At 41.4% G+C, this 27,788-nt stretch overlaps 1 protein-coding gene across 5 annotated transcripts in view; it reads left to right on the top strand.

Annotated features, from left to right (window-relative positions):
• The window catches only part of PDCD11 (programmed cell death 11), a 37,652-nt gene that overhangs the window by 2,385 nt on the left and 7,479 nt on the right, over positions 1 to 27,788 (top strand). For all 5 annotated transcript variants that reach the window (XM_061636103.1, XM_061636098.1, XM_061636099.1 and 2 more), the window contains exons 3-29: positions 20 to 151; positions 473 to 640; positions 1,507 to 1,668; positions 2,542 to 2,665; positions 3,247 to 3,428; positions 4,455 to 4,562; positions 4,784 to 4,990; positions 5,522 to 5,646; positions 7,390 to 7,450; positions 8,228 to 8,374; positions 10,039 to 10,290; positions 10,959 to 11,099; positions 12,883 to 13,077; positions 14,067 to 14,237; positions 14,812 to 15,031; positions 15,743 to 15,895; positions 16,222 to 16,337; positions 17,118 to 17,632; positions 19,929 to 19,991; positions 21,650 to 21,758; positions 22,108 to 22,197; positions 22,894 to 22,996; positions 24,207 to 24,384; positions 24,553 to 24,609; positions 25,387 to 25,509; positions 26,978 to 27,100; positions 27,446 to 27,605. In XM_061636103.1, the coding sequence (XP_061492087.1) occupies positions 20 to 151; positions 473 to 640; positions 1,507 to 1,668; positions 2,542 to 2,665; positions 3,247 to 3,428; positions 4,455 to 4,562; positions 4,784 to 4,990; positions 5,522 to 5,646; positions 7,390 to 7,450; positions 8,228 to 8,374; positions 10,039 to 10,290; positions 10,959 to 11,099; positions 12,883 to 13,077; positions 14,067 to 14,237; positions 14,812 to 15,031; positions 15,743 to 15,895; positions 16,222 to 16,337; positions 17,118 to 17,632; positions 19,929 to 19,991; positions 21,650 to 21,758; positions 22,108 to 22,197; positions 22,894 to 22,996; positions 24,207 to 24,384; positions 24,553 to 24,609; positions 25,387 to 25,509; positions 26,978 to 27,100; positions 27,446 to 27,605 (4,185 nt within the window). The remainder of the gene's footprint in view (positions 1 to 19; positions 152 to 472; positions 641 to 1,506; positions 1,669 to 2,541; positions 2,666 to 3,246; positions 3,429 to 4,454; positions 4,563 to 4,783; positions 4,991 to 5,521; positions 5,647 to 7,389; positions 7,451 to 8,227; positions 8,375 to 10,038; positions 10,291 to 10,958; positions 11,100 to 12,882; positions 13,078 to 14,066; positions 14,238 to 14,811; positions 15,032 to 15,742; positions 15,896 to 16,221; positions 16,338 to 17,117; positions 17,633 to 19,928; positions 19,992 to 21,649; positions 21,759 to 22,107; positions 22,198 to 22,893; positions 22,997 to 24,206; positions 24,385 to 24,552; positions 24,610 to 25,386; positions 25,510 to 26,977; positions 27,101 to 27,445; positions 27,606 to 27,788) is intronic.

Here is a 27,788-nt window from a genome sequence, read left to right as displayed (position 1 = left end):
TAAAATTAATCTGTCTTAGACACAACATGAAGAGGAGACTCGGAAAAGAAAGAAAAACCATCAAGATGAAGCAAAGCCAAAAAAACTCAAGACTGAGAAGAAAGCTGTTCTAAAAACCAATGCTAAGGATTTTGAACTTCTGACCCCTGAGGTTAGTCTATAATTTGTGTTTCTCACACTGTACCTAATAGCTACGCTATATCAAATAGTACAATTTTAAATAGTATCCTGTGAACCAGTAGTAGTTTGTACATCATTGTGGTGCTGAGAGCTAATTCACAATGCACTCATATAAAACTTGATGACATGATTTTCCTCTTTCCCCTTTTGTATTTTTTATGTTTTGTTAAAAGCTGCAAATCCTCTTCTTACGTTTACACATATTTCCCTGTGAAGGACAGCTTAGTTGTGTAAAACACTAGAGGAAAATGCTTCTGATAATTGCTTGTTACTGTTTCTTGTTTTTAAACAGTCTCTCACTAAGGGGGTACTGCTCTTAGGATGTGTAAAAGAGTCTAATCAGTTTGAGCTGGTGATCAGCCTGCCAAATGGGCTCACTGGATTTGTGCAAGTGACACGTATATGTGATGCCTACAACAAAATGCTGAATGAGCAGGTGGCTACAGATGAGCACTTAGAGGTAAGATATGGGACATGTGTATTATGGAGCTATTTGATGGGTTCAGCAAGTACTTTCTGCTCAAGCCATTCTTTTGCCTGCTGTTTCCTGCACTGTCCTGCAGGATTTGCCCTTGAACAATGTTAGAGAACACCTAAGTGACGATAAATCCACATTTGGATTTGCTTTACTAATACAACACCTGACATGCTATACAACTTCCAAATATAGATTTATGTTAGTGTAAGGATGGGGAACCTGTGGTCTTCCAGATGTTAGGCTCTAAACCCCATCAGCCCCAGCCAGCAGTCAGTGGTCTAGGGTGATGGGAGTTGTACTCCAACAACATCTAAAGGATGGGGAACTTATGGCCCTTTAGATGTTGGACTACAACTCCCATCACCCTTGGCCACTTCCTGCTGGCTGGGGCTGATGGCGTTTAGAGCCTAACAACCTCTGGGAGACCACAATAATTGAAGAATGTCCACTAAGATTAGCTGCAAGAGCTGGAGAATGCCCACTGAAATCAACATCTCCTGAGTTTAATAAAAACAAAAGGAGGTAGACTTTTTTCCCTGTGTTATCTTAAATTTTGACTGTGACACATCGCTTGTGATTCCAATCTGAAACAAAATCAGCCAGTAATGTGAAATTTCCTTTAACTTGCCTCCCATATTATGGCGGAAATAGTCTTTGAATAGTTAAATGGCTACATCACAATCCCCTCTGTTGTCATCATCCTCCATAGCATGTTTAAAGATGCAGTTGTATTGCTTACAGCAAAACATTTTTGATCACAGTTTCAGAGCCAATTACTGGATATCACTGTTGGTGTTTTGATATCTTTCATTATTTTAGTCTTCATCCCATTAAACTATTTTTTGCAGGATCTGAATTCTCTCTCAGACCTATTCTTTCCAGGAATGCTGCTTAGATGTGCTGTGGTTGGTGTGGAGAAGACTACTGCAGGACGTCAGAGTATACAGCTAACAATTAACCCCAAAGATGTCAACAAGGCTTTGAATGCTGCAACTCTGAGGCCAGGCATGGTATGAACATGTGCATTCTCTGTGTTTATTCTACAAAGTAATCTCCTGCCTCTCCAAAATTGTTTGAAGCAGCTTACAAAAGATCAATTAAGCAAAACAAAAATGACAAAACCACGATGACACAAAAACAATTTTAAAAGTCATCAATATAGATGCCATATGTAGAGACTGAGGGAGAGGTTCCGTGGAACAGGAGCTTTTTGCTATCATCGCTCACCTAAGCTCAGCAATGAACCTGGAGAGGGGCGTCACTGGATGATCTGAAAACGAATAATCTGTTCCTTAGAATTTTGAGATTTTATGTGGGAAAGTGTTCTTGTGTCATTAATGGGAATGCAGAGAATAGAATTTCAAAGGTGCAGATTCTCTTGGCTTTGTACTCCAGTGCTGGGGCATCTCCACAGATTTTGCTCTTTTATGTAACTGTCAAAAGTAGAATTAGAGTTTTGCGGAGAAACTGATCGCTTTGATGTCTGCTGACTTTCGACCGAGTTGTGGGGTAGAGAATAGAATACTGCACTGGGTTTTGGTTTTTTTACTACTGATTTTCCTTCTTGAACAAGCACTTTAACAGCAATTTTTCTGTTTTATTCAAAGGAAATATTTTCTGTTCTTTCCTCCAAGCATGATGAGTTGTGCATTTCTCTTTTTGGTATGCTGTAGTGCTTGAAGGTCTAGGTAGGGCTTTGACTGTTACATGGTTCACTGCTTGCTCTGCAGTCACCATAGCTTCAATAAATGAAGGGTGCATGTCTAGACTGTGGGAGCCAAGGTCCCCTTCTTTTTCAGGGAAACATGAGTGAGGAAAGAGAAGGAACAATGAGGAGTCTGATGATAACATTCTTTTAAATCTAACTTTTCTTCTCTAAACAGCTGCTTTCTGGATGCATTTCTAGTGTGGAAGATCACGGCTACCTTATTGACATAGGCATCCATGCCGCAAAAGCATTTCTACCTCGTCAGAAAGCCCAGGGTTACCTGCAGTCAACCAACAAAGGTATAGTTACACTTAGAAGGAGTACTGGGTGCAAGGCTGGAGGAGGAGCAGACGGGTGATTGAAAGTGTTGCAAGACCTTAGATTTGAATGTGACCAGAGAGAGAACTCGCTGTCTAATTTTGTCCTCTGTGTATGATGCTTCAGTACAGATCATTTTTATTTCCTTTATTTATTTCTATCCCACCTTTCTACCCTACAGTAGGGCACTCAGGGTGGCTCACAATGAGATCATACACAGTAAAAAAAACATTAACATAAAATTTTAAAATGCATAAAATAAAGTTAACAATTCTAAGGGAGTGATATTAAGCTCATTGTATAATAAAAGTGACTGGTTTTGTGGCCCACCTTCTCCTGTTTAGGAAGTTTTTTTCCTAGTCTGTTCAAATGAACATGGCTTGTGCAAGTGGAGCATTTCAGTCTAGGATGAAAAGCTTTTTCTTTTTTAATGTGATCAATATGTGGACCAATGAAAGGGTTAAAGAAACAGTAGGTACAAGGAAATATGGTCATAACAACAGAAACGCCAAGACAAAACTCTACTGATGGGTGATGATAGTTGCATGTGTTGGACTTCTAGGGGCTGAACTGAAGATAGGCCAATACCTGAACTGCCTTATTGAAGAAGTAAAGAACAGTGGGAGGATAGTCCGCATGTCCATCAATCAGGCCGAGGTTGCTGGAGCCATCGCCACAGAAGAACAAAACTGGTCACTTGGCAATTTGCTACCTGGGCTGGTGGTCAAAGCCCAGGTTGAGGAGGTAAACCATTCTGTACTAACTAATACACTGTTGTAATAAGTTGATAGAACAAAGACAAGCCTCTGTGTGTGCTTTCTAGGCAGGTGTGCAATGGAATTCTTAAATTCAATATTGTTGAATTTAATAATTTTCCACCTGTCTACTCACCCACGGGTCTGAATAGTTAGCAAACATCTGCTGGATTACAGCTACCAGTGCCCTAATGTATGGAAGTTTATGAGGCAGATTGGTTTTTGTAAGTCTTGCTTTCTATGAGAGATGGAGACAATTATGACCCAACAATTCTAGGTACATTTAATTAGAAGAGAGTAGGTACGTGTGGGCATGCACGTAAGTCTTCTCAAAACAAATGGTTAGAAAGCACAATCATGCTCTTGCACAGCTCTTCCTATCAATGGAGCTTTTGCCGGACAACTTTCCAGTGGATTGCCCCCTGTTGGTCAGATCTCTCTGTCTACCAACTCTGCTGTTTGTTGATGCTCAGATCTGTTGCACTTGCCTCTATCCATCAGGGAAAGAGACCTCTCATTTGAAAGTCAACAGACTGAGCTTGTGAAATCACATTATTTGCTAATACTTGTAAGCAAATCCTTAGTATGCAGTAATTGCGTCCTAGAAGGTGGGAGCTGGTGTTGATTACAGTTGATTTCAGTCTAGATTATTAATTTAACCAACAGCTGTGAATTATTCTACTTTGGCTACTGAGGTTCTTACAATAATAAAGATAGTATATATCCTTTTTGTTGGAAACATCTAGCAGCCTATGTGTGAAGATCATGAGGTAACCTTTTTGTCTTCTATAATTGTATTCAATCTAGTGATTTACAGCACTAGAAGACATCATTTGAAACACCAGTAGCAGAGTTGTTAATATAATGAAGACAATAAACCATCCAAAAACAGACAACACATGCATTTCAAGAAAACTGCATTATGAACTCAATAGTCATCTAGATCTATCAGGAATTTTTCTATTTAACTTTACATCTAGTAGAACAATTTTTGTTTCCTTCTGAATTTTTCCAGGTGACTCCTTTTGGAATTTCTCTAAGTTTTCTGTCTTCTTTTTCTGGAATCGTGGACTGCATGCACATGAATTCTACAAAAGCAAGGAACTGCTCTCCAGGTCAAATGGTAAATGATTTTTCAGTCAGTCTTAAGTTGCGTTTAGGTGGTCCTGTAGGACCTGGATAAGATATGAAGTAAATGGGTGCATTTCTAAACTGCTTCCCCACATTCATGGGGACAAGAATGTTTAAGAAAGATAAAGTAACATTCTAAGCACACTCCATATTTGCTTGGCAAACTTAACATCTTTTTCTCTCCCTTCCACTTTGTTCCTTCCGCCCCCCCAGGTGAAAGCCTGCATTCTCTTCAGTAACCCCACCTCCAAGACAATACGCCTATCTCTGTGCCCAGTTTTCCTTCAGCCTGGCACTCAGCTTGGCCAGCTTGCTAGTGATCAGATTGGCAGAGTAGTTGCAGTCTCTAGAGTGAAGACCTTTCTCAAAAAAACTGGTGCCATCTTCACGCTGGACGATGGCTGTCTAGCTTTTGCATGTGTAAGTATTTTGATGCTGATTGGAAGAGTGCAATCATCTTAGCTCACATTTGGAAAGCTGCAGGTCAGCACTTTTGCCTATTATTGAACAGTGCTATGTAATCATAGCTTGGTGTTTGAAGTATATGTTTTATGATGTCTTAATTAGTGCTGGAGTGTGGAGGATTGAGAAGAGCTATGTGCCTAAAGTTAGCTAAGAGCTTTTTTAGACTCCTTTGTTGTATGATGGCACTAGTTATATGTGAGCAAACTCTATGGGTGCATGTTGCCACACTGTGATGATATTAGATGGTGGAATTTAGGTAATAAGGCCTCTGGGTTTGATTTCTTCTCTGGATTACAGCAGGATTAATACTAAGATAGAAAATGGCCTGGATGTGATACAGAGGTAACCCTCCAGATGTTTCAGGCAACAGTTCCCGTCAGCCTCAGCCAGCATGGCCAGTGATCAGGGGTGATGGGAATTGTAGTCCACAACATCTACCCTGATCTAATATTTAAAATTTCTCTCCCCGTTTTATACATCTTTCAGATAAAACATCTTTCAGATACTTCCAAATCTTTCAAACCTGAAGCATTTAAGCCTGGAAGCAAGCATAAATGCCGAATTATTAACTATAGCCTAATGGATGATGTGGTGATGGTGTCTCTCAAACAGTAAGTTTCTTGTCTTATTCCATTGCAAATTGTATGAACCAATCTAGTAAGATACTTTGTACACTTGCATTTCAAACATATGCCCGTGTCTTAAATTCTCTAGACAAATGGAACTTTCTTAAATCAGTGCACAGTGAAGTGTGCTTAGTTTCCAGTGCTTTTAGAACAACTAAGATGCCTACATTATATGCATCTGTACAATGAATTGCACCTATTCATTTATTTAATATGTTCTATAGGTATCTAAACTCTGCTCAGAAGTCGGTCTAGGTCTTCTTGTCTTCTGGTGAACTTTTACTGCTTCAGCTACAAAGGAAATTTTTTTGAGGTCCAATTTAGATAGAGTGGATACGAAGTGTGAAAGAACAAATAATTACAGGAGATGAGTAAAAACAGTTTGTGAGGGTGTGCAGGTGGAAGGAAAAACATAAAATAAAAAGCCCCTTCTACTTGGAGCCTCTGAATCAGCAAATTATTCCTAAAATGGGGAGCTGAGTCAGAATGCCTCCACAGCTAATGTCTATATTAAACAGGAAACCCACATTCTACAAGTGCAGCTTCTTGAAATACTTGAACAGCTAAGAATTTCTGTTTGATACACATAAAGTGTGCTGTGTCCCCTCACCAAAGCAATATTTGGTGACTGTCCAAGCAGAAATTCTACAGGTACAGCTTCCCCAGGCACTTGCTACAAATGCATCTGATGAATTTGTGTGGACAGATACATTCCTCACCCCCGCCCAGTGTCAAACTGAAAGACCAAGACACAACGTGTGTGAAATTTGGCCGAACTACCCTGCTTCGGTTCGATTATAGATACCAAATTTCATACTGACATGACAAAATATTTTAATTTAATGAAGAATAGAACCTATAAACAGAGCCAGTGTGGTGTAGTGGTTTGAATGCTGGAGCAGGACCTGAAACACAAGCGCTCAAATCCCCACTCTGTGATGGAGCTCATTGGGTGGTCTTGAGTCAGTCTCTTGCCTACCTCACAGGGTTGTTGTTGAGAATAAAATGGGAAGGAGAAGAACCATGAACTACTTGGGTTCTTATAACATGGGATGGTAGCTTCAGTTGCATGCCAGCTTCAGTTGCATAGACTCCATATGTCTAGTCCCATGAATAGACAAATCTGGGATTTAGGTCCACCCACCACCACTAACAGAGAAGTACCTCCAAGGTACTGGTGAAGCTGGAACTAACCTCAGGATAGGACACCATACCATGTCCATATTGCCTAAATAAAGCATCTGTTAAGACTGTGACTGTTAATAGCTGTAATTCCCCAGCATTTTAGAACTTCTGAATGTGGAAAGCCCTTAACACAACATGTTGAACCAAAAGGTTTTTAGTTAATGGAAACTAGTTCGTTAATATAGCTGCATATATTCATCCTGTGAAGACTGAAATCTAAGGCAAATGAGAGAGCTGAAAGGCTAAAAGCTATCAAACAGTTTTTCACACTAATCCTTAAATACGTTTACTCAAAACAGCACTTTTTGAGTTTAGTGGAACTTAACTTGCTTGTAAACATGCTTAGGACTGCACCTAAAATGAATGATAACACAGGGACAGCCTTTGTTTTATAAAGTAAAAGTGATCCTACTGATCCTTGATGTGCTTAGGAGAGGGCAGGAGAAAGAATGGGGTGGGGGGAGAATCGGTTTTCTTCACTATCCTGTGTGTTTTTGCTCTTCTACCTAACAGATGAATCCCCCCCTTTTTTAATATTTACAGACTCATTATTGATGCTCCATTTCTGAGATATCATGATATTCATCCTGGACAGGTGCTGGAAGTAAGTTCAAGGAGAAAAATATATTTCTTACTCTACCCTTACTCCTTACAGTCTCACTTATCATGCTGAACAAACCTGAGACTGGAGCTTTATCCAGTTTTCTCCAGCAAATATTTCCTTCTGACTTGTCTGTTGGATGCCTCTTTGGGCCTAAATGCTGCTATGTGATCTTAGCAGAATGTTATTAATTTCAGTACAACCTAGCACAGCAGTTGTATAGAAGCCAGTATAGTTTCCACTAGGAAAATCCATTGCAATATCTTTCTGGGATTTATCATTTAGTTTGTGTAATAGTGCTGTATGTATTTATTTACTTAAGATATTTATATGCTGCTTTTCAGACAAACCTCACAAGGTGGTTTACATCAAAATGTTTAAGCAACAAGCATCCATTTAATTAAAGTTATATAATAACACAATAAAACAAGCTGCAAGAAAAAAGGTCTTGAAAGCTAGATTTTGTCTCTCCTCAGGACAAGATGGCTCTTGAGTAGCCTGGTGATAGCAGGTGAGTGAGTGAGAGAGAGAGAGGCCACCTCGGCTGGAATACTACATGCAGGATAGCCAATATGGTGCCCTCCATACTCTGTGGACTACAACTCCCATCATCCCTGACCATTGGCCATGCATGCTGGCTTGGGCTGATGGGAGTTGGAGTCCAACAACGTCTGGAGGGCACCATGTTGCCTGTCTCTAAGCTAGTTAGAGGCCAACTCTTCTTTCGTTTTCTGTGCTAGCTTTTGTTATTTCCTGATCCCTCTTTTTTTGGGACTTTAGGGCACTGTGTTGACTTTGAAGCCTTTTGGTATGCACGTAAAGGTGACTGAGCGCATCAAGGGCCTGGTCCCCCGCCTGCATCTGGCAGATGTTCTTCTGAAACAGCCAGAGAAGAAATACAGTGTGGGGAGCACTGTCAAGTGCCGGGTAAGAACTTCATGTAAGGGAGCACTCAAAACGTTGGACTGTTGTAAGAATTTTCTAACAAGGAGAGATTTGGATCATTCAGAGTCCAAGGTGGCTTTTCCATGCAATAAACTGCCTTGATAATGAGAGTGTTGCGGTTGTATGACTAATATGAGGTTGGATGTGCAAAACCTAGGTTCAAAATCTGTCTCACCCATGATGCTCACTTCGTAGCCCTGGTCGTGTTAGTGTCTCTCAACCTAACCTACTCACACTTGAGTGGTTGTGAGGCTAAAATGAGAGAGCCCCATGTACTCATAATCTTGTGTTGTGACCCAGGACAGAGTGGAGGGCTTGCAGGAGGAGGACTCTGACTTTGAGGACTCGGGCATGGGGTTGAGGGAGGAAGAATCTCAGCACACCCAAATCCCAACTCTTCCTGTGGAAGCGCAGGGAGAGCTGCCAGAAGTTGCTTCTGAGGACACGCCCCTTTCTCCTGAGGAGCCACCTGATCACTTGCTGATTCCCAGCCGGGTGCTCATTTGGAGGGAGAGGTTGAAGTCCAGCCATCTTACCATCTAAATGGGGCCCCGCTGTAAGACCCTTAAAAGTCTAAAATTATCATTTTTTCCTTTCTTCCTTTGCTGGTATGGCTTCAAAGCATGCCTGTGACTTTAACATTGACTGCAAGCCCCGCTCTTGGCAGGGATTAGTTGCACTCAGGTGCTCTCAGTCAGAAACTTCCAAGTGTAGCTGATTCCACTAGGGCTTGCGGGCAGTGCCAATCAGATTATCACTGCTGACTCCAAGCCCCGCTTTTAGAAGAGATCAGCTCCACTTGGCACTTAAAAAGGTGCCAAAAGTGAAGCCTGCTTGCCTAGGAACAATTGGAAGCGCACTTTAAGGTTCCCAATGGTTTCTTTGCAGTTGTATTTTTACCTGCATCACACCTGATATCATGACATCAGCTGTGGAGTATGTGGGCGTGACCTGGGGAAAATGGCCTTGCAGGCCAAATTAGGATCCCTGCTGTGCCTAATTTGGCCGGCAGGCCATAGAGTCTCCATGCCTTCTCAACACTGTTGCTTCCATTTTAAGTCCTTTGTGTTTAATGGACTGCCTTCAAGTCAATCCTGACTTACGGCTACCCTATGAATAGGGTTTTCATGGTAAAGCAGTATTCAGAGGGGGTTTACCATTGCCTCCCTCTGAGGCTAGTCCTCCCCAGCTGACTAGGGCCACTCCTCAGCTGCACAAACCAGCCCCTTCCTTGTCTGCAACTGCCAGCTGGGGGGCAACTGGGCTCCTTGGTACTATGCAGCTTGCCCACGGCTGCACAGGTGGCAGGGCACATAACCCCTGAGCCACTCCTTGTGGGGGTGATCTTTAGCTGGCCCTTTACACCCAGGTGACACGAGCAGGGATTTGAACTCACAGACTCTGGACTCCCAGCCAGGCTCTCCTCCCCACTGTGCTATAGGGAGTGTTATTTAATTTTTCTTTTATAAAATGAGCTGTGATAGCTATCTCCTTGCCTTCTGGTGTCCTTATTTTTCTAAGCTGATGGGTTGAGCCAATCAGTGTCTGGACTGGTTCCATGTCTGTGCATGAGTAACAGGCTTGGAATTTCCTTCAGCATGGTTCAAAGTCCGCATACATAATTCCAGTTTCTTCCTTTTTCCTAGGTGCTTGCCTCCAATCCTGAAGCAAGAAAGCTTGTTCTGACACTTAAGAGAACACTTGTCAATTCCAAGCTCCCTGCCATTTGCAGTTATGAAGATGCAAAACCAGGCTTGATCACCCATGGTTTTGTTGCATGTGCTCGGGAGTTTGGCTGCATTGTGAAATTCTACAATGACATAAAGGGACTCGTCCCCAAGAATGAGCTTGGCGGGGCATCCTTTATTGTTCCTCAAGAAACATTTTATGAAGGCCAGGTAAATTCTGGGTAAAAGTAAAAGGTCTGATATCCGTGCTATAATACCATAGTTACTGATAACTGTACAGATTTGCATAACATATTTAATGCATGTGCAATTGTTTGGTTATAGAACGTGGCTTTTCTTTTTTTGCAGAATATTGTTCCATAATTTACAGGCCCCTTGGTGTGCCTAGGTAGTAAGATATAGCAACGTTCTCTCTCTCAAAATATTTTAAGTTTTTGAACTGCTAGAAAAATGACTTAAAATAACAAATATAACACATACAGAGGCATAAATGCAATGGAAAGTTATAGAATTTCCTTGCTATATCCAAGTGAAGTGAAGAGAAGTTTGGGTTAGGACCCAGATTGGTTGCAGTGGAAAGATGTTGAGGGGTAAAACTGATATGATCACAGTTAAGGAAAGCGTAGTGATTGAGTGAGTGTGTGTGTGTGTGTGTGTTATGTGATAGCACGTACAAAATATCAGGACAGACCTGAGATGGTATTTGATGCTAGTCTTAATCAGAGTAGACCCATTGAAGTTAATAGACTTGATTAACTTAGGTGCATTAATTTCATTGAGTCTACCCTGGGCAGGACATAGTTGAATACAGCCCCTGCTTTTTAAATGTAAAAGTGAACGTGCATGTAATATGAAGGTTGTTTTGTTTTGCTAATCAGGTGGTCAAAGTTATTGTCTTAAAATGTGAGCCTGAGGAGGAGAGACTGCTGCTGTCATTCAAGCTGACAAATGTGCTTGCTGAGGATGGTAGAGAAAAAGAGACTTCAAAGAAGCGAGAAGTGACATATGAAACTGGACAGGTAATTTGTTCTAAAAGATTGCCTTTCCCTTTACCTGGGGGACCTGTTGGCATTGCCCTGAGGATGATGTCAAATCTCCTTTGATAGGAAGTGAAAATCAGCTCAGTGGGAACTGTCTGAATAATTAGAGTATTAGCCTTTGGAGGTAGAGAGCTCTGCGCAGCAGGTCCCTATTCTGTAACATGGGATGCGTCATTGGATACTTCACATGGGCGTCTGCCATGGAGTGGGGAGGGTGAACCATAAACTCCAGCTTTCCAGCTTTCACTTTTTTTAAAAAAAAAAGTAAGTTTCTTGTATTTGTAGAACCTGAGACATAAGGCAAAATATGCTGCTATTTTCTCTTCATTTGTTTTGTGAGAAACTAGCTTGGTCCCTCTTTCAGTGTTTCCAGCCAATTAATGAAGCCATAGTAATGACTGACATTTAGGAAAGCAGATCTAGCGAATTAGACAAAGGGAAGAGAAAAGTGAAACATCCATTATCTAAACTCCTGCTTGGTCTTTACGCCCTTTCTGCTGCTTTTTTCCTGGCCAAGAAGTGATTGGTGCTTCAAAGAAAACAATTTGGGCATCTAGGATTTTAGTGTAGCTGTGACTGGGGAGTAGTATGTCAACTCAAAAACAAAAGGTAGAAGCAAACGAGCTCATGATCTTTCCAACTTGGGTCTTATTTCATCCAAAAATGTTGCTCTTCTGAGTCTAAACATTTTAAAAACTTATTTTGTTAATGCCAAAAGTCTGTTGCAGGGGACAGGACTGTAGCTGAGAGAGTGCAAGTTAGGTAGTAGCATAACTTTGCTGAAGGAGGGGGATAGAATATGACAACCCTGAAGTGTAGTCCAGTGTTGCTAATCTGGCATCGTAGGGGAGAGGAGTTGTAGGGAAATGCAGCGCGGAAATGCTGAAGTTGATTTTAGCAGCAGTGCAATCAAGGGCTGGAGGAGGTGAGGGAGCCAGGGAAAGAACGGAGTGTTTCAGTAGCAAGTGGAGAGATGTTGTCTGGATATCAGGTCCACCTATAGATGGACAGGTGTACCCACTGAGAACCAACAGAAGGGTAGATCTGGAATGACACATTTCTCAAAGACCAGGTCTATCCAGGCCTCACCACTGCTCAATTACCAAATCAACCAGAAATGGTAGATCTGTTCTCTAATGCTAGTTATGGCAGCTACATTTTTCCTCAGGCCCAACAGAACAATCCCATGTGCTAAAGAACAGTATTAGAAAACAGAACTAGTTTTTCTCAGCGTGCCAGCGAGAAACACATACGCAGCATGAGATCACCTTCTACCCAGACTCCTCCTTTTCACATTGATTTGTAAGATCAAAAGTGTATTCAAGGGTGGGTTTTGAGACCCAAGGGAGCAATCTGAGCACATGTGTTTTTAAAAAGTGTTTTTAAATTTGTATATTTGTATATTTGTTTTTAATGTTTTTAATTGTTGTAAACTGCCCAGATAGCTTCGGCTATGGGGCGGTATACAAATGTAAATTATAATAATAATAATAATAATACAGGGTCCAAAGAATAGTACTACTTCATGCAAGCATGGAATAGTTTTGTTGGATTTAAACCATTTCTTTTAACCTTAAGGCATTCTGTCCATCAGAATTAGTGCTCTTAGACTGTAACTTTGGTTGTTGAAATCATTTCTTACTTTCTTTTGAACTTCCTTGTATTTTGAGAAACCTTATGGTCCAGGGAATATTGCATTTTAGGTGGTGATCTTCTATATATTAAAACTCCCTCCCATTCTTTTTGTGTGTTTTTTTATCAGATTGTTGATGTGAAAATTCTTAAGAAAAAAGAAGATGGACTGGAAGTTACAATCTTGCCCAACAATGTTTCCGCCTATCTTCCCATGATGCATCTCTCTGACCACGTGTCCAATAGCAAATTGTGGTGCCATTGGCTTAAAGCAGATGATGATCTTCATAGAGTTATATGCCTCCATGACAAGGGAGGTCATATTGTATCCTTTTGAGCTACAAGCCTAGTTAAAACAATTTGCCAGTTTATGTACAACACCATTTGCTTGCAATGTGTTGCACATATTCTGTGTCCTAGTCTAGTAACCTTCAAAGATTCTGTGTGTGTGAATTAAAATAATGTATAATATTCAGCTAGGATCTATCATGACTAGATTGAGAAATCAAACATTAAAAATTGTTCTCCCTTGCTCTGTTTCCTGCCTTTCTTGACACACTTCAGTATGGGAATATTTCATCAGTCACTTACAGCTGATAACTGCATTCTACCCAGTATATTCTAGTTTCCCAGAAGTATAAAGCCTTAATATCTCTAACAGTTCAATCCTAGGCACATTTTCTCTGAACTGAAGCAATTCCCACTGTGTTAAATGGAGCTTACTTCCTAGTAAGTGATCCTAACAGTGCACTCTTATGCAAGTCTACTTGGACAATCTTATGCATGTCTTCTGTTCAGTGGGCTTCCCCCCCCCCCAAAAAAAAGAAACAGTGCACAGGATTGTTGCCTGGGTCTAGCAGTTTGAAAGAACAAAATTGTTTTGCAAAATTTCTGGATGGAGCAGAATAGAAATGAAGAGTGTCCTTCATCACTTGGGCTGGCAGAGGTTTTGATAGCCTTTAGTAGCAGCATCAACTTTTTTGGGGGGTGAAGCTGTTAATTTACAAGCTTTCTTCCCTTTTTTTAATTGACTGTCATTTTTGAACTAATTGCATTTTTTTTGCTACCAGAATGTTTTGTTTTGTTTTGCAGAACCCAAATGGAGACAGACAGTTGCTTGCTCCTGTTGTAAACATTCCTAAACATTCTCCTATTGTATGGCACAATTATGTCCTAGGCGTCCTTTGTCATAACAATCTCCCTCCCTCCCTATATTGATAGGCTTTGATGAAATGCCCATATTGTGGTTGCAAAGTACAACAAACTCCCAGTCTCGTCCGTCTCCCTCTTTTTTTCCTTGACCCATTGTTTTAGACCCTGAGCAGGAAGCCAGCAGTGATTTCAGCTATAGAGGAGGAGCAGGTGGCGAAGAACTTCTCTGACATCCAGCCCGGATTGCTGCTGACTGGCTTTGTGAGAAACATCATGCCTTACGGTGTTTTTGTCGAGTTTCCATATGGTTTGACAGGGCTGGCACCCAAGTCGGTAAGGCATGTTACATTGTCCCTACTAAAAAATTGGTTTATTCACAGATGTTAGGGAGAGGTGTTTTTGAGTAAACGATCTCTTGCTCTTGTGTTATACAACCCAGCAAGAATAAAAATTCCTGCAGAGAGGAGCTTTACACTACACTACACCACTGACTACACCACTGTAGTGAATGTTCCTGTGATTCTGTAGTCAAGGCTGTGTTCAGGGCTGTGAATATTCTTGAGTTAAAATAAAAATGTCAGTACTCTGCACAAATAAAATAGAATTATGCAACTGTTATTAATAAATTAAACAAAGAGAATATTGTAGACTTCTGTTCTGTGCTGGCTCCTACCAGAGAACAGGAAAATAAGGTAAAGGCTGCAGGAGGAGAAGGAACATGTGGAGCACTGGCTAGTAAAGCTGTCCGAAACTCAGCCTGGGTAACAGGTTACTTGTAGACACCTGTTTGGAATGTGTTCCTTTCTTCCTGGAGGTCTTGAGGTTGATGATATTGGTATAATTGGACCCTCTCTTTTAAAGACACTCTTGAGAAATAATAAGTATCTCTATCTCATAATTGCTATAGGCAATGAGTGACAAGTTTGTGACAGACACCAAAGACCATTTTGTGGTAGGTCAGACTGTGGTTGCCAAGGTGACCAGCATTGATGAGGAAAAACAACGCATTCTGCTGTCCCTGAAGGTGTCTGAATGCTTCTCTGAGGATTCTATTTCTGAGAGCTTCTCCTTACTGCATCAATACTTTAAGGAACTGCAGGAAATCGAGAACATCATGAACAGAAGAGGTAAAGTGTTTGGAGATGATTAAGATGGCCTGTGGAAGCCTCATGTTGGTCATTTGAGTATTCTAGTTTTAGGGCACAAGCTGTGAGCACTTTCTCTCAAATTTTGTCTGAAATCAAGAGGCATAGAAATTTGCTTCTTAAAATTTGTTTATTTAAAGAGAAGCTAAGATTCAAAGGATCCATTTCAAGTAAAATGTATACTGACTCAGGGTGACTTTCTGCTATATGTGATTGCTAGGTGGGTTTTGTGTAACTTGGCAGTTGAGGAAAGACTAAAGTTCTTTGACTGGCACTTTGTTTCTATGTGACTGTGGCTCATTTGCTATGAGCTTAGACCACCCCATATTTTCCTTCCATTTTCACATTAAGTTATAACCCTCAAAATAAGGGAAACCACTCAATGGGACCTGGGAGACAAGGGCTCAAATCCCTGCTTTGCCGTGAAGCTCACTGGGTGAACTTGGGTGAGCCGTTGTCTCTCAGCCTATCATACTTAACAGGGTTATTGTGAGAGTAAAATCAAGAGAAGGAGAACCATGTTTGTACGCCAGCTTGAGCTCTTTGGAGGAAAGGTGGGAAGTAAATGAAATAAATATAAATAAAATAAATTTATAATATTTAATCTTTTGTTGGCTTATTTAGACTTTTACAGTTTTATAATGAAAAATCAAACTACAAATGAGACTTGGTTCATTTTTTCTTTATCCTCAGATGATTTCAGGGTGGCTCAGAAAGTCTGTGAATTAAAACCTGGGCAGAGGCTGATGCTAATGGCTCAGAAAGTCAAGTCAGATGGTTCAGCAGTGTTCAGTAGCACCTCTATTTCTGGCTTGACTATAGTGGCTCATCACAGTCACCTTGGAGGTAGGATGTGTCTTGTCTTAATTTACACTATTTTGCATATCAGGTTGGAAATGGATCATGGATTGCCGCTCTGGGCTCCTGCTGTGAGGAAGGGCGAGATATAAATCAAATAATAAATAAATAATTGATAACAAAGGGTTGCATCTTTCTGAATAGACCGTGCAGAGGTGTGTTTGAGATCAGAGTGGATTCTGGGGTTTTCTTCTAACTCTGCTACTAATGATGTAATGTAACTCAATCAAGTCTCTTACTTAGGCACAATTGCTTTATTTTGCCCTAACTACATCTGGCAATTACATCTGGTGCATGTCTTTTTTTTTTTAAAGGCAAAAATATTGTCCTGGGTGAAAAAACAAGAGCTGTGGTTCTATACATTGATTTCCTGGAACTGAAGGTCTATGTATCGCTTAGAGAGGAGCTGCTGTCCTCCAAACCTAAGAAGGTATGATTAGCTAGCATCTGTAGAACTGGGCAACATACAAAGAAAATTCAATAGAATGCCTTGCCAGGGATGGTTGCTCCCGTTGCCCGTCCAGGGGTCTGATTTAGGTACCCAGGGGTCTGATTTAGGTACCCAGGGGTCTGATCTAGCCCCCGTGGCAATTTTTTCTGCCCCACACAATACTTCACCAATGCTGGCAGCAGCAGCAAAAAGGAGGGGAAAGTGGACATAGTATTGGGGTGGGCAAAGAGGTTTGTATGTACATCCCCTGTGGGTGTCTGTCTCTTGTCTGTTCAGGACTGAGGTGTGCCAATAACTGCCACTAGCATGTGACCTCTGGTGGATTGGGCAAGGGTGAATGCAGCCCTTGGGACAAATGATAGCTATGTTCGAATGTCAAGGGGCCATAAAGAGGAGCAGGGTAAACTGCAACATCTCAGATATTATTTCACCAATAGGGGAAACTGATCACCTGTTAGAACAATTGCATAGCCACATATCTGAAAAAAATCTAAGGAATTTTAGCATTTAATGCTTTTGTGTAGAAATTTGGTTGGGGCTAAAAATTAGAAATGCTGTGTCCTGGGAAGTTGAAATAATTTACCAGCCTTACCTAGGGAAACTTTGGAAGGTCAATTGCTGAAGGTTTTTCTGATGAGGCTAAAACATCTGTCAGGAATGCTTTTTGATACTGGACTTCAGCCTCAAGCCAAGGTAGCTGCAGAAGTGTGTACCAGATTTGTTTTCTATGACTCTGAATGCCAATTCTCTGTTTTCCAGTTAACACAAAACTCTCAACACCAGGCCATCGTGCAGCATGTGGCTGCAGAGCATGCCGTTGTTTCATTGATAGGAACTGGTCAGCTGATTGCTGTCCCTGTGGCTTCCCACTTCAATGACACGTTCCGGTTTGAGTCTGAAAAACTGAAAATGGGACAGTCAGTCAGGGTGGTTCTGAAAACTCTCAAGCCAGGCGGCCATGGGCTCTTACTTGCTGTGCAAGGCCCAATGAAGAGAAAGGCTGTAATCAGGTCGCGACATGAATCTGAAACACTAGAGGAAACCTCAGCCATTGTGAAACACTCGCTGTGCTTGGGAGATGTGGTCAAAGGAACTGTCAAGTCAGTCAAACCTACCCATGTCCTCGTGGCAATTAATGATCAGCTGACTGGCTCCATTCATGCTTCCCAGATCCTGGACAATGTTTCCATAGGGACCTTTCCAACATCAGTACTAAAAGTTGGCCAGAAGGTGACTGCTCGGGTGATTGGGGGCAAAGACATTAAAAATCACAGGTGAGGATTTTTTTTTTCTAGCTTCAGATTAGCCAATTATTTGTGTAATTTTAGTTCTAACAGGCACAGAACTTTCCACATCCGTGACCTAAGATCAGGTGTGTCATGCATTTATTCCTTTGCTTATATTTTCAGTCCTAGTTCTGGAAATGTAAAGCATCGTTACTGGTCTCTATTCCCACCCATTTCCATCTAGAGCAGATGAGGAAGCAACTTGGAATTCTCTCTTGGTTGGAGGTTATCCAGAGTGGATTTTTCTCCTCCCACTCATTTCAGAGGCAGGGCTTATGTGCATTAACCAAGCTTTATCCCTTCTGTGTGGAGGAGATTACTTCCAGTTCTAGTCTTGCCTGCTCAGAGGCGGAGTATATCTTTCTCTTCCTAGAGCAGATGAGGAGAGAACTTGGAAACCTATCAAAAGCTGAAGGGTCATTTACAACTGATATTTGCATAATTATTACTTGAACAATAAAGTGGATTTTTTTATTTTAAATTTTGCTCTTCAGTTATCTGAGCCTATAATGAATATTGCCATAACACTGGCAAATTTATCTTCTCACTACAAAGGTTTGAGACTGTCAAAGGCAGAAAGAAATCTGGAATGTTCAAGTTTCACTACATACATATAGACCAGGGTCTTCCATCTTTATATATGGCCCTTTTCAGAAGGATAGAGCATCACTGCCTTTGAGAGATACTGGAACTGTGAGCATCTAGCTCCTGTCATCCCTTACCATTGCCCATGCTGGCTGGGGATGTTGGGAATTGGAGTCCAACAACACCTCGAGTGCCACAGCTTCTACACCCATCTTACAGAATTGGAAGGACAGTGTTTTTCCCTCTCATGAATAGTTGTTTAAATACGTGGGACTACAGGTATTTGCTGCATTGTGTGGTGTCTTTTTCTCATTCCTTGAAAGGAGAGAGAGGGAGAGGAAATTTGTCTAATGTTAAAAGGAGTAAAATTTTAAGATGGTTGAGTTGAAATATAATCTGAGTTAATATTTGTGAGGCAAGGTGGGTAACCTTTTCAGGGCCGAGGTCTGCATTTTCTCAGCAGGAAAGCAGTTGGGGGCACATACCAGGGGGGGCACACCTTATTTCTCCATTTCAGTCAGTCAGTCTCTCTCACACACAAATGTCCACTGTGGCTTCCCACTGTCACCCAGTTTCCCTTCACCAATTCCTTGCACTGCAAAGTGAATACCATTGTAAATAGTTGCAAACTAGGGCAGAAAAGGAGAGAGCAGGGGAAAATTCAAATACTTCATTTTCTTCTGTTTGAATTCAAGAGAGAAGAATCATGTGTCAGAAGTTTGCTATTTACAAAGAAGCAATCTGAATTTTTTTACTCAAAGGGGTCTCGTATTGCAGTTGGTTAATGAGTTCAGATCTGGAGTTTCAGAGGGGAAAAAAGTTAAGGTGAAGAGCATAGATAATATCAGTTTAGTCCATCCCCTACTTCAAATCCTTACCACTCACACACCAAAGACTCTCTTTTCTGCCTGTTTCTTAAACCCCAAATATTTTTTTGCTTAGCTTTCTTTCCTGTAGACTTGCAATAAATGTGATGAACGAATGATTCTCTTCCCTGCTCCCTCGCATCTCTCTTGCTCTCACTCCCCCCATCATAGCTTAATGCTTGCTTGGAAGGCATCTTTCAATTTCCTCCTCTCTTCCCTCGTGCTTTTGCCCCCTCCCCATGACTTTTTGCAAAATCATGGACACCAGAAGTGTCCTTAAGGCATGCATGCACGCATATGCATGTATGTGCACGCACACATACATACACAAAACACACTTCCCTCTCTCTTAAGATGGACCAGTTAAGGTGGACTGGAGTAGCTACACAGAGCTCAGAGAAAACAAGCAGATCTCTGCTCTGGCCAACAATGCCATTATTCTGGTTTTAAAACAAACGGCAGCACTATTCTGATCTGTTCCTATGTCCCTGGGAGCCACACCAAAGGAGGTCATAGAATCACAGAATAGTAGAGTTGGAAGGGGCCTATAAGGCCATCAAGACCAACCCCCTGCTCAATGCAGGAATCCAAATCAAAGCATTCCCAACAGATGGCTGTGAAATCCACAAGTTGTCCATCTGTGTTCTAAGGCTTCTAACAAGGAAACATGCTGACTTGAGTAAAATAACTGAAAAACAAAGTTGTTTTGCCTTTGTATTTGCTACTACACTTGTAGTATTTTCATTCTGCTGCTACAAGAGATTAATGTGTTCTCTAATTATAACAAGTTGGCAAGAGCATGGATGATGTTCTAATCTTCTGTTAATTTTTAGGTATTTGCCCATCACCCACCCCCACTTTACCCGTACCTGCCCAGAGCTCAGTGTCCGACCAAGGTAAGACAGTCTTTAGATGCTTTATTTGAGTAATGAGATGAAGCTGTAGAACATGTTAAATCCACCCCTCCAAATGCTCCTTGCTGAATGCCAGGGACAGAGTAGGAATTCTGTACCTAAAGTTCTGCATCTAGAAATTACGTGAAGGGAACATATTGGACAAATATGTTAGTTTGCTTTTCATGATTCTGGGCTTCAGATCTTAGAATAATAGAAGAGTAGAGTTGGAAAGGCCTATAAGGTCGAGTCCAATCCCCTGCTTCGTGAAGGAATCCAAATTAAAGTATACCTGGAATGTGGCTGTCCAGCAACCTCTTGAATGCCTCCAGTGTTGCAGAGCCATCACCTCCCTAAGTAATTGGTTCCATTGTTGTACTGCTCTAACAGTTAGGAGGTTTTTCCTGATGTTCAGTTAAAATCTGGCTTCTTGTAACTTGAGCCCATTATTCCATGTCCTGCACTCTGGGACAATTGAGAAGAGATCCTGACCCTCCTCTGTGTGGTACTTAAAGAGTGCTATCATATCTCCCCTCAGTCTTCTCAGGGCTAAACATGCCCGGTTCTTTCAGTCTCTCCTCAAAGGGCTTTGTTTCCAGTCCCCTGATCATACTTGTTGCCCCCCCTCTGAACCTGTTCCAGTTTGTCTGCATCCTTCTTAAAACGTGGTGCCCAGAACCGGACACAGTACTCAAGATGAGTGCTGAATAGAGGGGAACTAGTACTTCACACGATTTAGAAGCTGTACTTCTTTTAATGCAGCCTAAAATATGCAGATTTATAGAATTTCTTGGCAGGTGCTGGGATTGTGATATACACTGAGGGAGGAAAAGGTAGGAGTTTTACAGCCAGTAACATGTCGGATTAGTTGGCCAGTGCTTGGGCCTAGAGATATTGGAAGGAGGCAAAGAGTCGGTCCCAAGCTGTTGGTTCTCTGCGCTTAGATGTCACTATAAAGACTGCCTACAACATGTCTGGAGAGCAAGCTATTGTAGAATAACAGTACACGACAGTAACTTGTGAATAATGGTTTGGATTCTTAAGTTGCTTCTTTTCTAAGGGTTCTCATATGCCCAGGAGCAGATTTTGGGGGTGCACAATGAGCTGAGCCAGTGTGGTGTAGTGGTTAATGTGCTGGACTATGACCTGGGAGACCAGGGTTCGAATCCTCACACAGCCATGAAGCTCACTGGGTGACCTTGGGCCAGTCACTGCCTCCCAGCCTCAGAGGAAGGCAATGGTGAAACCACCTCTGAATACCGCTTACCATGAAAACCCTGTTCATAGGGTCGCCATAATTCGGAATCGACTTGAAGGCAGTCCATTTCATTTTTTCAATAAGCTGCAGAGGGAAAGGAGGAGGTGAAAAATACATGATCTATGAACTCTGCTTCATTCACAGAGCCAATGCCTGGGCAAATCAGAGCAAATACCTGTAGATATCCAGAAATGCTAGTAGAGAATTTGCCAGTGCTGTGATGCACATCCTGGCATGTGTTTTGTGCACTGTGAACCCTGCTTTTGATTGCCAACTTACAGTTGATAGTCCTCTCTTCTATCTGAATGGAAGAGACTACATTTTGATCAGGGAGAGGAGAGGAATTGGAGTGTCAAAGCAATGAACCTAGAGGCATAACTGCTTTACCTCCTGTTATGATCAGTGAGCTGAATGGAGAAAGTAAAACAGCCCTGGGTCCTGAAGACAGCAGTCCAGAAGAAATATTGAAACCCTTCAAGCCCGGACAGATAGTGACCTGCTTTGTTAAGAAGGTGAGGCCTAAAATTTCTCAAACTTTGTGCAGTAGAATTTTCCCCCTTTTGTTTTTAAAAGTTGGGCCAGTTCCTACTTTTAGATTGAGGAAGAGTGACATCCTCCAAAATACTGTGGATAGATGCAATTTCCCAGCTTCTGTTTTTGCTTCTATTGGGATGTGGTCTCCAGTGTGTTTGTGTGTGTGTGTAAGTTCTTGTTTTGCATGGATTGGGGAAGTTGATGCTGAAATTCTAGAAGAATTTCTAGGACCTATTACCAGGGACTGCATGATACAGTCTAGACTCTGCTTTTTATAGTGAAAATAGTGAAGTGCTTTATCTTCTTTCCTGTGGTTTCTATTCTTAGTACACCACCACAAAGAAATGGCTGGAGGTGGAGGTTACCCCTAATATCAGAGGGAGAGTTCAACAGCTTCTGCTTTCCCTTAGACCTAAGGTAAGTAATTGCCAAGGAATAAAGGGCACAGGACTCTTATGTTCAGGAGACTACACTTAATAACATGATAACGCTGCATATAGTAGAGAAACAACAGCATTAACATGTGAGGAATGTGTTGTCCTAGTTATTTCCAAAGGGTAGCTGTGTTAGTCTGTTGTAGAAGAAACAAGAAAGTCTTCTTAAAAAATGCTACAAGACTAACACATTTATTATGGCATAAGCTTTTGTGGACTGTATACCGTAATAAATACGTTAGTCTTTAAGAAGCCACAAGAGATTTCTTTAGGGGTTTTTTTGTCCTAGTTATGTCAACTTTTAAGAATTCTGTAGCTCTGTAAAAGCATATTTACCTAGGCAGTAGGTGTCTTGTAACTGGAGTTGTAATGTTTCAGGAGAGGAGCAGAAGTAGACAAAGGAAGCTTTTTTTTTGTTCAGATTTTGATTGGAAAGGTGTAGAAAACATTCAGGCCTCTCTCTCAGAGCATTTCCCAAATAAATTCACAATTTGAAGTCTAGACTCAACCTTAACTGTTTCAGAACTATTTTTGTGAAGAGCTAAACACTAGTACAGACTTGCCAACAGACATTGCCCTCAAAATGCACCACTGCTATGGGAATTCTTGTTCAAAGGCACACTTAACTGCTGAGTGAGCCCTTTTTGGTGGTAATGATCAGATCATTCTCTCCCATCAGGTCTTAAAACATGCGGGGAAATACTTCAAAAATGGACAGGCTTTGGCTGCGACAGTGACAGGCTGTGATGTCACTGGAACCAAGCTCTGTCTGTCACTAACAGGTATGATGACAAAAAAGACCCACTAGATTAAGATTCCAGAAAGAGAGGTGCTAATTACCACTGTCCTATACCTAGTCATTAGAGTCCTATAAACATAATTTCATATGCACATAATAACTTTGATCCAGTAGTTCCTTGTGCATGAAAAGTTTCAGTTGCCTCATGGAGTTCCTAGGCATAAAATGTATTTCTGTTCTCTGCTGTGTCTCTCACAGTTCCATGTGCATATCCACATTGTGCATGTGTAGAGATGTTCATGGCACTGTAATAAATAGGGAAGTCCATGCTAGGTTGTAGCTCCATGCACATTAATATTCTTGCAGAACACAGGATCAGGCTGTATGTCAATAAAAGAGACTGGGTAAGTAATCAATTTGTAGCAATTGATGTTGCCTTGAGTAGCTGGGGCTTCTTTGCCCACCAAAGAGTAAAGCCAGAGGCTGAAGCAAATTAAAAGTTAGAAATGCTGCTAGATGGCTACTAGTCCCGATGACTGTATACTACCTGATGTGTCGGATATAATACTGGTACTCTCCGAATACAAGTTGCTGGGGGAAACAAGCAGGATAGTATTGTTGCATTCATGTCCTGCTTGTGGGTTTCCTATAAGCATCTGGCTCGCCACAGAGAAATGGGATGCTGGACTAGATGAGCCTTTGCTCTGATCTAGCAGGACTGCTCTTATGTTCTTGTTGTGTTTTTGCCTCTCTTGTCGTGGTTCTGGAGAAGTTTATAAAACAGCTTCTGTCAGCATCTATACTTATGCAAGGCAGGAAGAGTATGTTTTCTTGTTACTATTAGAAATCAAATACAGTCCTTCTGTCTATGCTAGTGCGCTAAGTGAATTGTACTATGATGAGTTTCTGCCAGGCCTTGAAGACCTGGCTCTTCAGGCAGGCTTTTGGGGTGGGCTAGATTTTATCTTCATTGTTTTTAGACTTTTAATGTCTAGGTATTATATGCCTATGTTGTACTTCGCCCAGAGTGGCTGGACAGCCAGCCATATGGGCGACTAATAAATTCTATAAATAAATAAATAAAAATACTAGGGACAGGATAAAATCCTCTATTATTGGGAATTGATCATAGATGCATTTGGGATTCAGGATACAACTCAATTAACCACTTTTGATAGTATAAACAGGCCATAGAGGACTGTGGTATTACAATATCTGACTTTGTCTGTTTGAATCTCCTCACTGTCGAGCAGGAGTTTACTCTCTGGAGAAAGGAACCATCACACTAGGCTGTGTGAGCAAGTTAATTCCACATGTTGGCCTGAATGTTGTGCTTCCCTTTGGAAGGATGGGCAAAGTGAGTCTTTTCCAGCTGAGTGATTCATATGCTGAACAGCCACTAGAAACCTTCAGCATTGGAAAAATTGTCAGGTAAGAAACTTCCTCAAAATCATCTCTTTAGACAAACTGAGGAAATTTTGTTTAGCAATCATTTAATCTCAAATTGATTCTCTTATATTTGGTTGCAGACGTTACAAAACAGATCCTTGTGTTCTCAATCTGTACATAAGTTTCATGTTTTTGTTTTCCTACACACAGATGCTGTGTCCTTCCCAGTGAAGATAACAAAATGGAAGTGTCCCTCCGACAATCAAGGTAAGGAAATGCAGCCTAAATCTAGACTTACAGAAAGGAAGTAGATTTTTTTTAAAAAAAATACTCAACCTCCTGTTGCACAGATATTCAAAATTAGCATAAATTGCCTTCCTACTTGGGACATGAAGGTGAGGGAGCCTTATATTTGGACCTAAAGCGTAACTGCAGAAAATAATTTTATTACACTTAGAATGGATTCTGCAGATTTAGATGAATAGGAGTGCACTTGCTGAAGTTGCATGCTGTTTTTTAGTTGTGCAGTTAGAGCTCCTTTGGTTTCTTAATTGTCCTTCTTGAGGGTTTTTTTGTGTCCATTTGTTAGGAACGGACACATAAAGTAAAGAAATCCTATCGGGTCAGATGTGGGGTACGTTTGGCCTTCCAAATGTTGCTGAACTACAACTCCTATAATCCCTGGCCATTGGCTATGCTTGCTGGAGCTGAAGAGAGCTATAGTTCAGCAACATCTGGAGGGCCAAAGGTTTTCTCCACCTGCGCTAGGAGTTCTACTTCATTCATTGCTTTCTTGTCTGTAACCTGTTCTCCATAGCCAGAAAAGCTAGAACTCTACTTTTCTTATCAAGGTGAAGGTAGAGGTTGTTGGCATTTGAAGAGCCTGCATATGTTGCAATGGTTTCTGTACTTACAGATATGGGGATTTTTTTACTGTTTTGCCCAGAGTTGCTGCTTCTACACTCTCCACAAGTTTGTGTCCTTTCCAATGAAGATGCTTAGCCAGAGAGAGGGCATTTCACTACTTCCCCATTTTTGTTGCAGGATTAATCCCAAGAGCCATACTAAAGTGGAAGATCCTGAAATCACGTCCGTTGATAATATTCAGAAGGATCAGCTTCTCAGAGGCTATGTAAAATCCATCACACCTTCAGGCATCATCTTTGGGTGAGTTTTGATTGATGATCATAAAGTGAATTCCATATTGTAAATTGTAAATGTTGGCTGGGATACTATATAAATAAATTGTGGAGTAGTTTGAATACAGTAGTTCTAGATGTTGGGGTTGTCCAGTGATTCTGTCTCACAGAGCAACTTTATCTGACCCTAGCAGTCTTATCAAATTTTAACTGATGTATGGTAAACAAAAAAAACGTGCCCACCGGTTCACTTAAAGGGAAAAGAAAAATGTGTTCACGTTATAAGAAATAAAAGACAGTCCATGCTTTAATGTGACATCTTCTTCATTGTGTATGTAGCATATATCTAAATGCATGTGTATGCATTTGTATATTATGCTGTGCCTGAGCATATGTATTCCATAACTGTAAAGCCTTAATGGCACCAACTTGATTATATAGTCTGACTGTTCATTAAGAAATTGGTTTACGTTTCAAAACACACTTCTGGATTCCCAACCCATGTATGGTAAAGAGAATGGCACAAGTTGGACATCTCTGTTACAGGTTGCCTGAATGCCTGTCACGCAGGTGCAATCTGGTGCCTTGTCACACCCAGTGAATATAATCTTAAATAAAAGGGTTTTTTTCCTAGCAGGTTCTATCCATGGGGAGTGCCCTTGGGGAAAACCCCACACGAGGCTTTCTTTTCAGCCTTTGGGTCATTCTGAGCCCTCTGCACCAAAGGCTTTGGGTAACTGAGCACCCAGCTCACCTTGTGTATGCATAAAAGTGTTCTAGTTTTGCTTCCCTGAGAGGTTCTAACTCCACAGAGCCCTAGCTCCTGCAGTTTTCCTTCTCTTTCCTCTAGCCCACTGGGAATGCTGGGACCATTCCAGAGCTTAAAAAGAATGATCATCCAAGGTTTTCCTAGTGCCACCAATGCATCCCCCTACTAATCTCTGCTATTTAACTGGTGGCAGTTGGTGTTTTTTTTAAAAAAAATCAGTTTTATTTATGTGTTTTACTGGCCTTTTTTATCTTTTGACTATGACTTTGTATTTTATTGCTATTGGCAGCCTTGATCATCATCAGTTGGGAAAATGGAATACAATTTAAACTTGTTTCTCTAACTTCGTAAATGTACCTGAAAACCAAGCTGCAGGGCCCCTGCTGTTCTTTCTCTTTCTGTAGACTGGGCTGTGTCCAGTTGCATCCATTGTGCTGACAGAAGGCTCTTTGGTTCAGCAGAGCCTCTGTCAGCAGAATACAGAGGGAGGCAATTTTTTCCCGTGCTGCGTCCCCGCTGCAGCCTCCTCTGTCACTTCCCACACTGGTTCTGAAGGGTTTTCCAATCTTGCGGAGCAGATTTTTTTTGGGGGGGGGTGAGACGTGGATGCTGCAGGGGGGAGGGTGAATCAACAAAAATTGCCACCTCTGATCCACTGATGGAAGGCTCCGCTGGATCACAGCAAACTTGTGTATTATAAGCAAATATCTTTTTTTTTCCTTGACAGGTTATCTGATTCTGTTGTGGGTCAAATCCCACTGCAATATATCACTCCTGTTTTTGTCCCGGACCAGTCATTGTGTGCCAAATACATCCACGTAGGTCAGCTCCTCACTGCCAAGGTCTTCAGGTAGGTGTGATTTCCACTAGAGCGGTGAGTTTGGGGTGCTGAACTCCAAATCTAGTGGAGGTACAGGGAGACAGTACTGTTTAGGGGAAAAGAGAGGCCTGAGTTCAAATATCACTACAGCTGTGGGCTAATTGAGTTGGCTTTGGGCAAATATTTGTATCTTGTGCTCTGCCCATCGTTTTATAAAATGGTAATGATAGGACTACCTTACAGTGCGAGAAAGTTAAAGAATGTTAAAGCCCTTTGTACAATTAGGAAAGCACTGTGTAGTTATAATGTTGCCAGCAGTTCCTTGTCTCACCTGCCACTTTGTTTCCTGCCTCTTCCCTTTTAATCATTCTGCAGTATTAATAAAGACGAGAACCTTGTGGAGCTCTCGCTCCTTCCTGAAGACACTGGGAAGCCAAGTATTCTCCCAGAGTCCCTGGAGCTGCCACATGGTGAAACAGACACAGACTCCACAAAGATGAGAAAGCGAAAAAGAGGAAACTCTGCAAGTGAGCAGGTATCTATCCTGGATGTGGCTTTAGGCCTAGGAGATGGAGATTGGGAGGCTTTTTTTTTAAACTACATTGCATTATGTTGGATCACCTTTTGAAAACAACAAATGCATGCAGAAAAATGTTTGTTAATATTATTTTTTTAAGAAACACTATTGTACTTAACAACTTCTCTTTGTAATGATTAG

The sequence above is a fragment of the Rhineura floridana genome, chromosome 7 (genome assembly GCF_030035675.1).
Source record: "Rhineura floridana isolate rRhiFlo1 chromosome 7, rRhiFlo1.hap2, whole genome shotgun sequence".
Classification (NCBI taxonomy): domain Eukaryota; kingdom Metazoa; phylum Chordata; class Lepidosauria; order Squamata; family Rhineuridae; genus Rhineura; species Rhineura floridana.
Note: the sequence above shows the minus strand (reverse complement) of the source record. Positions and strands in the feature narration are given on the sequence as shown.